Source organism: Schistocerca cancellata, chromosome 3 (assembly GCF_023864275.1).
Source record: "Schistocerca cancellata isolate TAMUIC-IGC-003103 chromosome 3, iqSchCanc2.1, whole genome shotgun sequence".
NCBI classification, from domain to species: Eukaryota; Metazoa; Arthropoda; class Insecta; order Orthoptera; family Acrididae; genus Schistocerca; species Schistocerca cancellata.
The window spans coordinates 42,635,660-42,651,577 of record NC_064628.1 but is presented as its reverse complement, the minus strand read 5'-3'; the positions used below and the strand labels follow the sequence as shown (position 1 = coordinate 42,651,577).

Here is a 15,918-nt window from a genome sequence, read left to right as displayed (position 1 = left end):
ATTTTTCTACATTTACAGCAAGCTGCCATTAATTACGCCAACTAGAAATTTTGTCTAAGTCATCTTGTACTCTTCTACAGTTACTCCACAACAGCACCTTCCTGTACACGACAGCATCATAAGCAAACAGTTGTAGATTCCCGCTCACCTGCCCCTGTTTGATGAACACTCACCGTCAAAGGCAACACACTGGGTTCCATTATTTAAGAAGTCTTCAAGCCACTCACATATCTGGGAACATACTCCTTATGCTCGTACCTTCATTAACAATCTGCAGCGGGGCACAATGTGAAATGCTTTTCAGAAATCTCGGAATCTGGGATCTCCCTGTCGCCCATCAACCATGGTTCACATGGTATCACGTGAGAAAAGGACAAGCTGAGTTTCGCACGAGTAACACTTTCCAAAACCATGCTGATCTGCGGATGAAAGCTTTTCTGTCTCAAGAAAATTTATTACATTCAAACTGAGAATATGTCCAAGAATTCTGCAGCAAACCAATGTTACAGATTTTGGTCCGTAATTATGTGGATCTGTTCTTTTATCCTTCTCACATACATGAGTCACCTGCCCTTTCTCTAGTCACTTGGCACTTTGTGCTGGGTGATAGATTTGTGATAAAAGCAATTTAAGTAAGAAGCCAAACCCTTAGCGTATTCTCTGTAGAGCCGAATTGAGATTCCATCCAGACATGGCAATTTATTTATTTTCAACTCTTTCAGTTGCTTTTCTATATGGGATGCCTCCTCTGTATGGGAGTCTATGCAACAGTCAAATAACGGTATGTTTGTCTGATCTTCCTCGGTCAATGGTTCCTTAAATGAGAAACTTAAAACTTCAGTTTTCCTTTTGCCCTATTGTACTGCCACAACAGACTGGTCAGTGAGTGAGTGGACAGAAGCTTTTGCCCCACTCAGCAATTTTACGTAGGACCAGAATTTGCCTGAATCACTTTAGAAAAACCATGGAAAATCAAATCAAGGATGTCACATATGGATTTGAACCCTGCTGCTTCCAAATGTGAGTGCTGCAATCAATGGTGAAGTAGTTTCCAACTGTGACAAAACACAGTAGCATGTGGGACATCTACATCAATACTCGCATGGTACACAGATGTGGTGCAGAGTACACAGACGGTTCCTATAACTTATCCCTATTTAATATTCCACTTGTAGATGATTTGGGGGAAGAGAAACTGTCAGTACAAGGCTGAATTTCTCTAATTTTATAACATTGACATATATGTTGGAAGAAGTAATCTGTTTCTTGACTCATTTTGGAATGTGAGCTCTTGGAACTTTGTGAGTAAAGGCACTCCACAACACACAATCACCTTGTAAAAACACTCCACAATGCACAATCACCTTATTGTAACTTCTCTCCCTGCAGTTCAATGAGCATATCTAACACTTTTACAGTGAAAACACAAACCCACTAAGATTGTGCAGTTCTCCTATGCATCTTTTCTACAATCTCAGTTAACCCAGTTTGAGAAACAACCCAGAACAACAACAATACTCAAGAGTTGATAAAAAAAAAGGGTTTTCTACGAGGGTGAATCAAATGTTGTTGTTGTTGTGGTCTTCAGTCCTGAGACTGGTTTGATGCAGCTCTCCATGCTACTCTATCCTGTGCAAGCTTCTTCATCTCCCAGTACCTACTGCAACCTACATCCTTCTGAATCTGCTTAGTGTATTCATCTCTTGGTCTCCCCCTACGATTTTTACCCTCCACGCTGCCCTCCAATACTAAATTGGTGATCCCTTGATGCCTCAGAACATGTCCTACCAACCGATCCCTTCTTCTGGTCAAGTTGTGCCACAAACTTCTCTTCTCCCCAATCCTATTCAATACTTCCTCATTAGTTATGTGATCTACCCATCTAATCTTCAGCATTCTTCTGTAGCACCACATTTCAAAAGCTTCTATTCTCTTCCTGTCCAAACTATTTACCGTCCATGTTTCACTTCCATATGTGGCTACACTCCATACAAATACTTTCAGAAATGACTTCCTGACACTTAAATCTATACTCAATGTTAACAAATTTCTCTTCTTCAGAAACGCTTTCCTTGCCATTGCCAGTCTACATTTTATATCCTCTCTACTTCGACCATCATCAGTTATTTTGCTCCCCAAATAGCAAAACTCATTTACTACTTTAAGTGTCTCATTTCCTAATCTAATTCCCTCAGCATCACCCGACTTAATTCGACTACATTCCATTATCCTCGTTTTGCTTTTGTTGATGTTCATATTACATCCTCCCGTCAAGACAACATCCATTCTGTTCATCTGCTCTTCCAAGTCCTTTGCTGTCTCTGACAGAATTACAATGTCATCGGCATACCTCAAAGTTTTTATTTCTTCTCCATGGATTTTAATACCTACTCCGACTTTTTCTTTTGTTTCCTTTACTGCTTGCTCAATATACAGATTGAATAACATCGGGGAGAGGCTACAACCCTGTCTTACTCCCTTCCCAACCACTGCTTCCCTTTCATGTCCCTCGACTCTTATAACTGCCATCTGGTTTCTGTACAAATTGTAAATAGCCTTTCGCTCCCTGTATTTTACCCCTGCCCCCTTTAGAATTTGAAAGAGAGTATTCTAGTTGACACTGTCAAAAGCTTTCTCTAAGTCTACAAATGCTAGAAACGTAGGTTTGCCTTTCCTTAATCTTTCTTCTAAGATAAGTCATAAGGTCAGTATTGCCTCACGTGTTCCAGTATTTCTATGGAATCCAAACTGATCTTCCCTGAGGTCGGCTTCTACTAGTTTTTCCATTCGTCTGTAAAGAATTCGTGTTAGTATTTTGCAGCTGTGGCTTATTAAACTGATTGTTCGGTAATTTTCACATCTGTCAACACCTGCTTTCTTTGGGATTGGAATTATTATATTCTTCTTGAAGTCTGAGGGTATTTCGCCTGTTTCATACATCTTGCTCACCAGATGGTAGAGTTTTGTCAGGACTGGCTCTCCCAAGGCCGTCAGTAGTTCCAATGGAATGTTGTCTACTCCAGGGGCCTTGTTTCGACTCAGGTCTTTCAGTGCTCTGTCAAACTCTTCACGCAGTATCGTATCTCCCATTTCATCTTCATCTACATCCTCTTCCATTTCCATAATATTGTCCTCAAGTACATCGCCCTTGTATAGACCCTCTATATACTCCTTCCACCTTTCTGCTTTCCCTTCTTTGCTTAGAACTGGGTTTCCATCTGGGCTCTTGATGTTCATACAAGTGGTTCTCTTATCTCTAAAGGTCTCTTTAATTTTCCTGTAGGCAGTATCTATCTTACCCCTAGTGAGATAAGCCTCTACATCCTTACATTTGTCCTCTAGCCATCCCTGCTTAGCCATTTTGCACTTCCTGTCGATCTCATTTTTGAGACGTTTGTATTCCTTTTTGCCTGCTTCATTTACTGCATTTTTATATTTTCTCCTTTCATCAATTAAATTCAATATTTCTTCTGTTACCCAAGGATTTCTACTAGCCCATGTCTTTTACCTACTTGATCCTCTGCTGCCTTCACTACTTCATCCCTCAAAGCTACCCATTCTTCTTCTACTGTATTTCTTTCCCCCATTCCTGTCAATTGTTCCCTTATGCTCTCCCTGAAACTCTGTACAACCTCTGGTTCTTTCAGTTTATCCAGGTCCCATCTCCTTAAATTCCCACCTTTTTGCAGCTTCTTCAGTTTTAATCTACAGGTCATAACCAATAGATTGTGGTCAGAGTCCACATCTGCCCCTGGAAATGTCTTACAATTTAAAACTTGGTTCCTAAATCTCTGTCTTACCATTATATAATCTATCTGATACCTTTTAGTATCTCCAGGGTTCTTCCATGTATACAACCTTCTTTCATGATTCTTAAACCAAGTGTTAGCTATGATTAAGTTGTGCTCTGTGCAAAATTCTACCAGGCGGCTTCCTCTTTCATTTCTTAGCCCCAATCCATATTCACCTACTACGTTTCCTTCTCTCCCTTTTCCTACACTCGAATTCCAGTCACCCATGACTATTAAATTTTCGTCTCCCTTCACTACCTGAATAATTTCTTTTATTTCGTCATACATTTCTTCAATTTCTTCGTCATCTGCAGAGCTAGTTGGCATATAAACTTGTACTACTGTAGTAGGTGTGGGCTTCGTATCTATCTTGGCCACAATAATGCGTTCACTATGCTGTTTGTAGCAGCTTACCCACATTCCTATTTTCCTATTCATTATTAAATCTACTCCTGCATTACCCCTATTTGACTTTGTGTTTATAACCCTGTAGTCACCTGACCAGAAGTCTTGTTCCTCCTGCCACCGAACTTCACTAATTCCCACTATATCTAACTTTAACCTATCCATTTCCCTTTTTAAATTTTCTAACCTACCTGCCCGATTAAGGGATCTGACTTTCCACGCTCCGATCCGTAGAACGCCAGTTTTCTTTCTCCTGATAACGACATCCTCTTGAGTAGTCCCCACCCGGAGATCCGAATGGGGGACTATTTTACCTCCGGAATATTTTACCCAAGAGGACGCCATCATCATTTTATCATACAGTAAAGCTGCATGCCCTCGTGAAAAATTACGGCCGTAGTTTCCCCTGGCTTTCAGCCGTTCGCAGTACCAGCACAGCAAGGCCGTTTGAATCAAATATAAACTGTAATTTTTTTTATAAGTTTATTTAAGCTTCAGAAAAATTCACACACAGGAACTTATTTTTCTATACAGTCTCCATGACAGGAAACACATTTTGCCCAACCGATAGGCATTTTTTGTTGAACCCGTTTTCGTAAAATGAACATGTCTGTGACAGCAGCCAGTTGTGCATGAACATTCAATTGTGCCACTCCACGTCACTTTCTTTCGATTCCAGGGTGTAACAGTGCACCCATGTTTCATCACAGGTCACAATCCAGAGCAAAAAAAAAAAAAAAAAAAAAAAAATATGATCCCCTTCAGTTCGGTAGCATGCCAATAACTGTTCGCACACATCGAGATGATGAAATTTGTGCTCTGCTGTGAGAAGACAAGGCATCCACCTTACAGACACTTTCAAAACTCCAAGGTTGTCAGTAATGGTCACCTGAACACTACTGTAGATTATGCCAATCTCAGTGACAATTTCAGTAACTGTTATTTGGTGATAGTCTTCAATAAGCTGGCTAACAACGTTCCTCAGTCATGCTGGTCCTTGGGCACAATCGGTGAGCTGAATTTTCAACTGTTTCTCATCCTTGTAAAAACTGTGCTGTGTGCACACGTAAGTCTTTCCCAGGGTCTTTTCCCTGAACCGTGCTGCAAGTCTTTTCAAAATTTCAGACGGTTTTATGCCCTCTGTTGTGCAAAACTTGATTATAATGTATTGCCTAAGATTTGATGGTATTACTTATTCTGACATTGTAATTCTCACTAAAGAAACAGAATGATAATGTAGTAAACGCTGGAAATGAAAGCAACAATGAGCAGGGATCACACTTAATTCTATTCATATTTACTTCACCCTCATATGTAATCTCTTTTGTTTGTAGATCACACTTCCTCATGAGTCTTTCAATAAATCTGGAAGCCAAGAAACATGGCATTAACCAGGTCTCTGATACTTAGTGCCTTCTGGATCTCATGAATGATCTGTGCTTGTGGAAACCATGTTGATTCCTAAATAGGAGGTGTTTGGGCTAAAGAACAGTCATAAGTCACAAGAACAATATTTATTCAATAGCTCTGTATTCCAAACAGGTTACACAGTAGAAGCCGTCACAGAAAATGATCAATAGACAACAGATGGGACTTTTGGCAAAATGTGGAGTCTAGCAAATTATTAGTCAAGCAGTGGATGAAAAATGAGAAATTACAAAGAGGAAAGGAGAGTTTTATAGCAGACTACATCTAACATGAGTACAGCTTCACATTCCAATCTTCTACTCATTCTGAGAAATTAAATAAGCAATGTTGCGGCTAACAGGGTACACTGGTTGACCAAAAGTTAATTTTTGAGTTTTTAATGTAATTTTTTCTTGCTTGTTGCATTAAACAGTGAATTACACATGACAGATGAAATTTATAATAAACAAATTAACCCAACTATGTTTTCTATGTGGAGATATTTTTTACAAAGTATAAAACTACGAATACAGTTCTTCTCATACTTTGGCCAGAAACTCTTTATGCAATGGATGCAACAAACATAAAAATCATGATGTTAGATAAGACTGGCTGTTTCACAGTGTTGAAACACAAACAAGATTTTACGTAAATCCTAAGACATTCCCAGCGATTTAGTGTAATTTCATGGAATTGGGTGTACTGCCAGTGGCCTGCGCCTTCCCATCACAATATTTCGATGTCGTAACTCGGCATATTCATCAGGTGTTTCCTGCGACTGGTCAACAAGCTGGCCATGTCCCATGACCTGAGTGGTGTCCGGTGTTCCCTATACCGTCCACGCCCGCTGCAGTTCTGGCTGTGCTATTTATCTCTAAGCATTCTGTTTTCCATCCACACCCATTTCCACTATTTTCCCCAGTGGCGACCGTGCCACGGTGTTCTGTACTAGGACCGCACCCGTCTGTTCCCAGCACTATCAACACACTACAGACGTTTCTTATGCTGTTGGTGACCGCTCCAGCTTTCTGTCATGCCCATGTCATTCACCTGGCCTTGTGAGTTTGGGATGCTCCTACAAGGTGCGCTTCCATAATGCAGCAATCTCTCACGGAGTTCTGTACTGTGTCTGCTCCTAGGACGTGTCGTGCCCGAGGTTTCTGGTGGTTGATGTTGTTCCCTCTCTTGTCCGTGAGTGATACAGTTGTGTGGTCACTGGCAGCAAGCATCAAACTATGCAGCAGCTTAAAAACTGATGAATTTTGAGTGCACGAGTAAAATAGGGCAAGATATCACAAGGTAGTAAATCTGAGTGGTCGCACACTGGACGATGCCACCTTAAAGGCACTTGGAAGGGGCCTCAATTTGCAGTCACTATAAGAGACCTACCAATTTCCAGCTTCATCATATCTGTGGAGCAAGTGTTGCAGAAGAGATTTGTAGAGAGACGTGCAGGGTGCTCACTAGAGCAAGGCCATCCAAACTAAACATCTCAAGAGACAAGAGAATGACCCTCAAGAGTTTGTGGGAAGATGACAATTTAGTGCTGTAACCAGTGGACAAGGGGAACTCTACTGTAGCACTGCTGAAGACTGACTATGACCAGAAGAGCCATCAAATTTTAGATAACCCTGCTTATAATCAGCTAGAGAACAGCATCGTCGATAGAGTTGGCAAGAAAACCAGGGCTCTTCTTAAGAAAACAGGATGGTGTGATAAAGGTTGTCAAGCAACTGAAGATTAAAGCATCAGTATTACCCAGACTACACGGATTGCCCAAGGTCCATAAAGAGAGTATATCGCTTCACCCAATCGTAAGCATATTGGTGCAGCCATCTACCTACCCTACAGCCACCCACCTTAAGATGATGTTAGCACCGTATGTGGGAAAGCGCATCCACCACATCCACAACTCAGACTTTGTGGAATGTCTTAAAAACCTGCAAATCTCGAACACAAATATCACAGTCAGCTTTGATGTCGTGTCTCTGTTCAAGAGGGCACCACTTCAGGACACACTCAATTTAATCAGCAAGAGATTTGATGGAACTTTGCTGGACCTTTAATATGGACTTACTTCCTATGTGGAGGCCAATTTTAGAACAGACTGAAGGAGTCGCAACGGGTAGCCCCTTTTCTCTGGTAGTGGCAAATCTGTTTATGAAGAGATTCAAGGATGAGGCACTTACTACTGCTGTCTAACAGTTGACTTCTTTTTTCATGTATGTTGATGGCACATTAGCTATTTGGCCACACGGTCAAAAAAAAAAAAAAAAAAAAAAAAAGCTGGACAAGTTCCTTGACCATCTGAACTCGAGACACTCCAACATTATGTTCAAAACTGAACTAGAGAATGATGGTCAACTTCCATTCCTGGATGTCCTAGTGAAAATGAAGACAGATGGTACATTAGGCCACAGAATATCTAGGAAACCAACGTACACTGACTTCTATCTACAGGCCGACAGCTGCCATCATCCAGCGCAGGTGAAAGGGGTATTGAGTACACTTGTACTCCAAGCCAAGACACTGTCAGACTCAAACAGCTTGGCAGCAGAGTTAGAACACAGCAATTGTTTACAGACAACGGGTAATCAAACAGGTATATCCGAAAGCACTACATTCCACCAGGCAACCTGATAGAATGGGAGAGGAACAAGAACACGAGGGTAGCCTTTCTACCATATACAGGGCCTCTATCCACTAAGATCAGCAGGATCCTGGAAAAACACAAAATCAGAAGCATGTTCCGCCCATCGAACAGATCAGGGTGCTCCTTGGTATGGTCAGAGATGATCTGGGGTTAAGGAAACCTGGTATCTACCTTATACCATGTGAATATGGTATGCCTCACATCTGTCAAACCACAAGAACAGTTGAAATAAGATGTAAAGAACACCAAAGAATACCAGGCTACAACAGGCCACTAAATCATCAGTAGCAGAACATTGCCTGGAACTTGAACACGCCATGCATTATGATAAAACCAGGATCATGAATCAGACCCACAGATTTGGGGATAGTGTGATTACTGAATCTGTCATAATCAAGATGACGGAGAAGCTGAACAACCAGAATCAGGATACCAGTTCAGTACAGCATGGAATCTGGCTCTAGTATTACTACAGAAAAAATGGAAAGAAAGGTCCCTTCTCTGGTAATGAGCCACAGACAACCAGGGGCACAACTAACAGAATCGAATCTCTTATGGAGTACCAGCAGGCAACTACCTCCTCAAGATACAACATGGACACCAGAAACCTCAGGACCAACACATCCTTGGAGTGGATACAGTACAGAACTCCAGACGGAGGCCACCGCCACTTGGGACTGTTGCAGCATGCACAGACAGAATATGCAATTTCCACAGCAGCCTGATTTGGCAGGAGGCACACTTTGTAGGGGGCATACCTACCCCAAAAGGCCAGGAGAATGACAGGGGAATGATATAGAGCCGGAGTGGTTGCCAACAACACAAGAAAAGTCTGCAGCATATTGATTGTGCTGGGAATACATCTGACGGATGTGGACCTGGTATGGAACACCTCAGCACAGTTGCCACTGGAAAAAACAGCAAAAACGGCACACCTAGAGATAAATAGCACCACCAGAAATGCCCGCAGTGGGTGCGGTCGGCTTAGGGAACACCAGACATTGCCCAGGCATAAATATGGGACAGCGTCAGCTTATCAGCCAATCACAGGAAACACATGATGAAGATGCCCAGTTACAATGTTAAAATACTGTGTTGGAAATACACATACCACCAGCAGTACACCCAGTTCCACCAGATGAAAAGACATTTTCTGTAATCTCGAAGGAAAAATTCAATAAAAAGAACTTTGTATGTGTCTCTCAAGAGCCTCGAAGCGGTTATTTTAAATATCTCAGGCTTCTTAAACATTACATTCATTTCATCTGCTCCATCTTTTAATTACTCCAGTCCACTATTGGTATCTTTCCACAGTGTTGTTACTATGTTTCCTTATTCCTTGAACTATCAATAGTCAAGAGTTAGTTTGGGTTCTGTGCTCCTTCCGTCTCCTGCATTTTTTTCATTCTTTTGTATATAGCCACATCACATCTGCTGTATACAAGACTCTATGGATTATTCTTGCTCTTGTAAGCAGAAAAATTATCTAATTTTACAAACTCCATTTTAAAACAGTAGCATCTTCTGCCAACAAAATTAATTTTTGCAATGAGATTTATATCCACCAATAATTTAAACCAGCAGTTTGAAAGTGTTCCATACTTCTGTCATGATATGCACTACAGTCTGCTACATCTTCGTCTTCCATAAACAGATTCAGTATATCCAAGACTTACGATTTTGCAGATTCAAAGAAGGATCACTAAATGGAATCTTTGTAACCCAACAATTTATTTCCCGAAATCTACTAGCAAGCCTCTTAATCATGCTGCCTTTATTACCTTTAATAATGATAAAATGTAGACTTTATCACAGGAAGACGGTGTTTTCCGGTCAGAATTCGCAAATGCTGACTACATAGAAGATTACAAAGAAAATGGCTCACAAGTTACAGTGATGTGGACAAAACTAGTAACAGCCTCTGAAGAACAAAATGAGAGCTGAAATAAAGATAAAAACAACTGTACACTTGTAATCATTCAATTACTTAACATACTGTAAAACCCCACAATCGGGATATCGCAGAATTGGGGAAATTTGTGAATCATCCTCTCCACAGGTTCTTAGTAAGTGCTACTCTTGCATAAAAATTAACTTAAAACAATAGACCTACTTAGAGGCCAAGACAGTTGTCATCTCATTGGTTTCAGAATGCTGAAGTGTGTATTTACCAGCATGCTCCACAGACATTGGATATGATGACACAGTTGTTTGATATCCAAAATTAAATCATTCCAGCTGATTAGTAAAATTTATTTTGGATGTTTACTTAAATATGACAACAATTGCATCAGTTCCACCAGTTGCGCAAACTGTTAAAACAAATGCTAAGTATGCTAATGTAAATTAGTTCCCAATACTTGTATTCTGCTGCCCACTTTCAACAAGTGAGTGCAGCTGAAAACTGAAAAACCTGTACAACATTTTTAATGGTCTACATTAATATAAACAAAACTGCAGACTGTCATAAAACTTACTGTAGCTTACTTTTTTAATCTTTATTTTTCTAATATCAAATGGCCAATAAACTGCTAATGATTTCTCCCTCTCATAGGTATTACAACAGGGTTTGATCAAAATCTGTATGTGTAAGTAATAATGTAGACATTGTGATGATAAACAGTGAAATACGTTCAAACCACAATATAGGAAAAAGCATTGACAACTTCACAACTTTACAAATTTAATTCACTATTTCTGTTACTAATGTGGAAAGGACCTCTTTTTACTTGAAAGAAAGTGAGAAACAGTGGACTGTTATAAATTTATAAAGGTTTCAGGTTAAGTTATCAAAGGGAAACACTGTTTGCTTTAAAGTTTCTCGAGCATGTACCTGGTTAGTTTGGTTGTTGTAGAATGATTTTTCAATAGCATAATGTTCCATGATCACCAAGTTACTCCTGCAAACTTACAACCTGAGCCGAAGGGTGACTCACCTCACACACGTACTGGTAATATTGCGGAAATGGAAAGTGCTACTGATGTGTGGTTTTCACAAAATGGACTAGTAGTCAGGGCTTCATCTTTACCCAATCAACAGATTGTAATAATACTTGGAAAGTGTATTTGTGTGCAAACATAGTTTTTTTAATGGAACAATGCCTATTGATATTAAAAAACTAAAATTAGGCTAAATTCAGCTGTCAGTGGTGTTTGTTGCAGGATTCTAGTGTGAGTCATTTACAAGATATGATATTTTTAAAAGTTCCCACACCAACACCTGTACAATACCTGTGGTAGCACACACTAAAGTACAACCCCAAAGTCCATACACTAGTTATGTGGATTCTGACCAGTAATGAGAGAACTGACCATCACAGGTTGGGTACAAAATGATAACTGGCAGCGGTAATATACACTTCCAGTCTGGTACAGAATGACTGCTGCACACATGCTAGCATTTCTGCAGAGGTGTCCGAGCAGACTGCAGTAATATATCATTGCATATCATCAGGTGTAACTGGTTCAGTCATCAGCGCAGAAAAAAAAGTCTACAGGTGTCAAACCTGGGGAAAGGGCCAGCCAAGGTACAGGTCCTCAGCAACCAATACAACAATTTGGAAAAAATTCATGAGAAATAATTCATGATGACATGCTGTAGTACTTCGTGCACTATGGGATGGACAGCCATCATGTTGGTCCCACAGGTTCCTCCTAGTCTGCAGAAGAACATCTTCTAGCACCCGTGGAAGATGGCCTGTTAGGTGGCTGTGATACTTGAGCATGTTCAGTTTCCGTCTATGAAAAAAGGGCCTATGAGCTGATGGTTCACTATCCCACACCACATTTTTGCACTTCATGGATACTGATGGTACACTTGATGAAGCCAGCAGGGATTGTCAACAGACCGATAGTGCATACTTCGGCAGTTCACCTTGCCATGATTGGTAAATGTGGTTTCATCACTAAACAAGATACATGATACAGCTGGAATATCCTGTTTTAATGCCAATGTACAGAAGTTAGTATGATTATCACAATCATTTCCATGCAGCTCTTGATGGGGTGAGATGTGACAGAGATGGAACCTACATAAATGGAGAAAGCGTAAGACACTTGCCTGACTCATGACACATTTCTGTGCAACTGCACAGGAAATAAAGTGGAGATCAACTGCAACAGCAGAAGGAACATTTACACTACCACCTTCACAAAACTGGTTGAATAGGTTGATAAATAATTGCTGAGACGGTTGACATCTACTGAGATACACCATAGAAGAACAAACTGCATTTTCCTACACTCTCCATACACCATGAGCATATAGGCTTTTTCTGCAATGGTAAATCCCATCATCCATTCACGACCTACTGCTTGGACTTTCATAAATTAACTGACTAGTGAGACACAATGCACTCAAGGAACACACAAGCACACTCTAAGCAAACATAACAACACCACAACTAGCAACTATGCAGGTTGAATGGCACACACAAGTGTCAGTGCATGGAAACTTTTCAAAATACGATATCTCAAAAAAAAAAAAAAAAAAAAAAAAAAAAAAAAAAAAAAAAAAAAAAAAAAAAAATTCCACAAAAAATGCACATTCTAAGTATTATTACAATGTGTCTTCCACTGGTTAGCAATACTAGCCCATGACTACCAATTCATTCCGTGAAAACTGGACATCAACAGCACTCACTTTCCATTTCCAGAAAATTTCCTATGTCAGTGTTAGGTGATTCACCATGTATAATTACCTTACCACACGTTCAGATTCTACAAGCAAGTCACCCCAACACAGCATGCAGTTTGCACATTATGCAAACAATGCAAGGACAGGTTTTTTTGTGGGGGGCGAGGGGGGGGGGGGGGTATACATACCAACTCACCCAGCTCAGGACATCAGTCAGTAGGAGGAACCTGATAATAATGGTATGTTATGCCACTGAAAATTCATTCTATTTTCTCCAAAGGCCAATCCATTCAGCTGCATTCCAGAAATTTTAAAGACAGTATGTTTCATTGTTCACATTCCCTTGATTCTCAGAATGGCTCAGCCTGACAAATAAACCAAAGCACACTACTACTTGTCAACATGGGAGAATGAGGTCCTGCCATCATCTGAGTTGATGTCAAGAGTGTAGAAGATACACAAGACTATTCACATTTTATAACAATATTATGCTACTGCCAAGAGTCAGTAAGTTTTCAATCAGCTTTCCTGCCAGTGACACCTGCATTGTGCAGTAACATGTCAGTTTCCCTTGAAACATATGACTCCCTTTACTAGAAAACAACAATTTAAAAATAAACTTTTTTACTAAATTACTAAATGATAGAAATCATTCATATTACAAAAATACATAATTACCTTTTCTCCAAGACGCAAATCCCATATGATTATGTTCTCCGAAGCTCCTACGCCAACAAACCTTCCGGCCTGACCTTCAAGTGTAAGAAATACTATATTGCAGTCAGTGCTTGCTATTATATTGAAATGTCCTGATGGCGAGTATCGTAAATATTGCTTTGTAAGGCCCATTTTCTAATGCCACTGAAATACAAAACATACAAAAATACAGTGATTCAAATATTTTTATGCAAAATTACACTCTTGTATAGAAATATATATTTTTATTATGCTTGTTAAATGTCCATAAAAATATTAGAGCTAACTATGTGCATGCAAACCCGGAAAAACAACCCCCACCCCCCTCTTACACTAACAAGCTACGTTGTTACTTTCCTAGATGTGACCAATGTAGCCTGTTGCTTATAGTATATGTATTGCATAAACTGCACTGGCGAAGTGGTTTATGAGGTGACTAGCAACTTTGACCTATGCATTTTGATCAATGCTGACAGGAGTAAAGAGAGTGATATGTTGCATGAAGAGGCAGTACCTGATGGTAAGAGTCCCTGATGTACATATTATGGACCAAAATACTCATGAGCGACTTCTCTACTGTATATACATTTCTGAATTTGAACAAATGGAAATGAAGTCCCATGCTTCTTTACAGAGCGTAGGGGAACGATGCGGGAGACCCCCACCGCCTTACTAGGCAAGGTCCTAATGGAGGTGGTTTGCCGTTGCCTTCCTTCGACCGTAATGGGGGTGAATGATGATGATGAAGACGACACAACAACACCCAGTCATCTCGAGGCAGGAAAAATCCCTGACCCCGCCGGGAATCGAACCCGGGACCCCATGCTCGAGAAGCGAGAACGCTACTGCGTGACCATGAGGGGTGGACTTCTGAATTTACATTACTATTTTTATTACTTATAAAGCAAAGTATATTAAATATGGAGCATACAATTAGTAACAATTGATCCTGTTTGAGATTAAAAGTGTTGCAAAGTGAAGTTTTAATGTCTCATAATTATGAGTTTTAAATATGAAGTAATGTATAGGCAACAATTAACCAAGACCTCCAGCTATGCTGAAGATGAGTCGATCAACACACGCACAACAACACATTCTAAGCATTGGTAACACAGGAGACATTTCCCACCTCTAGGTCACCATGCATCAGATTTGTACTTGGTATAAGCAATCATGATGTGCTTCTTGTTTTCAATGAGCGTTCTAACTGAATCCTACACATAGTGTCAAAGTTTGCATTGTACTTTTATCATGCACTGTGATACATACTTGTGCTTAAGTATGTGCTGAATACAATTATATCACATTGGAAAGTGGCTCATGCAGCAGTATTGGAGCAGCTATGAGGGGATCACAGACTTTTTGTCACACAAAGGAATAATCTGGACATAAATGAGGATATAGAAAAATCGACTGCTTGCATGTCCTGGACACCATTACAGAAAACATAATGAGTATGAATTATTGCCTACCTGGTAATAATTGATTTTGAGAAAACCTTTGGCTCTGTTTCAGAAGAAGTATGCATTAAGAGCCACTGAGAATCAATGGTTAATCAAATGTGAGAGGCATTGTGTTGCAGGAGAAAAAAGAGCTCTTGTTTTATACTTTTATGTTCAAAACAACTTATGTATTTAACTACAATAACTATTTCCAGTTGAATTAGGCTATTCTCTCATATTCCATATGGACAGATAACAAAAAGAAACTACATATTTTTCGATCAGTGTACTTACCGAAACGACGATGTTTTCAACACTTGGCAATTGGCACATCACATATAAACTGTACAGGGTGCAAATAACTTATAACTACACACCGATAAATACATAAATATTATTCTACAATATCATTCCTTCAATCACCTACAACATCTATCAACTCGTTGCCAAACACGTGTTGTTTTGTTTACACCTTACGACTTTGCCAAAGCAAAGTTCTTCACTCGACAAGAACACACCTACATATGTACGGACGCCTCACATTGGACTTTGTTACCACAGACACGACTCACGCCTCGATTTTGTTGCCTACCGCACCAACAGCGCCCCAAGCGGCCAATAACTTAAACTGTGAGTTCGGCGTTATCGTGAAAGCGAATAGTGGTTGTTTATTTTGATTTCTGCAATGATTTTTACAAGCTGGAGCGTTTCTAGCGCAATAAATTGCAGCAACAACAGGAAGAAGACACCACAGCTGTCTTTTTTATTTTTCCTGAGGATCCTGAGAGGTATATACCATCATGTTACTAAACTGTATCGTCAGGATTCACTTGCAAACTACATGTGTATTAATAATTAATGTTTCGTTTTAGGAGCAGAAAATGCTTA

The 15,918-nt window shown here is 40.0% G+C and overlaps 1 protein-coding gene across 1 annotated transcript in view; it reads right to left on the bottom strand.

The window, feature by feature from the left end:
• LOC126176882 (WD repeat-containing protein 3) overlaps positions 1–15,523 on the bottom strand; it is a 121,609-nt gene extending 106,086 nt beyond the window's left edge. Inside the window, 2 exon segments of the mRNA XM_049924082.1 lie at positions 13,571–13,753; positions 15,325–15,523. Coding sequence (XP_049780039.1) covers positions 13,571–13,741 — 171 coding nt within the window. The 5' untranslated portion in view covers positions 13,742–13,753; positions 15,325–15,523.
• Positions 15,524–15,918: the final 395 nt, after the last annotated feature.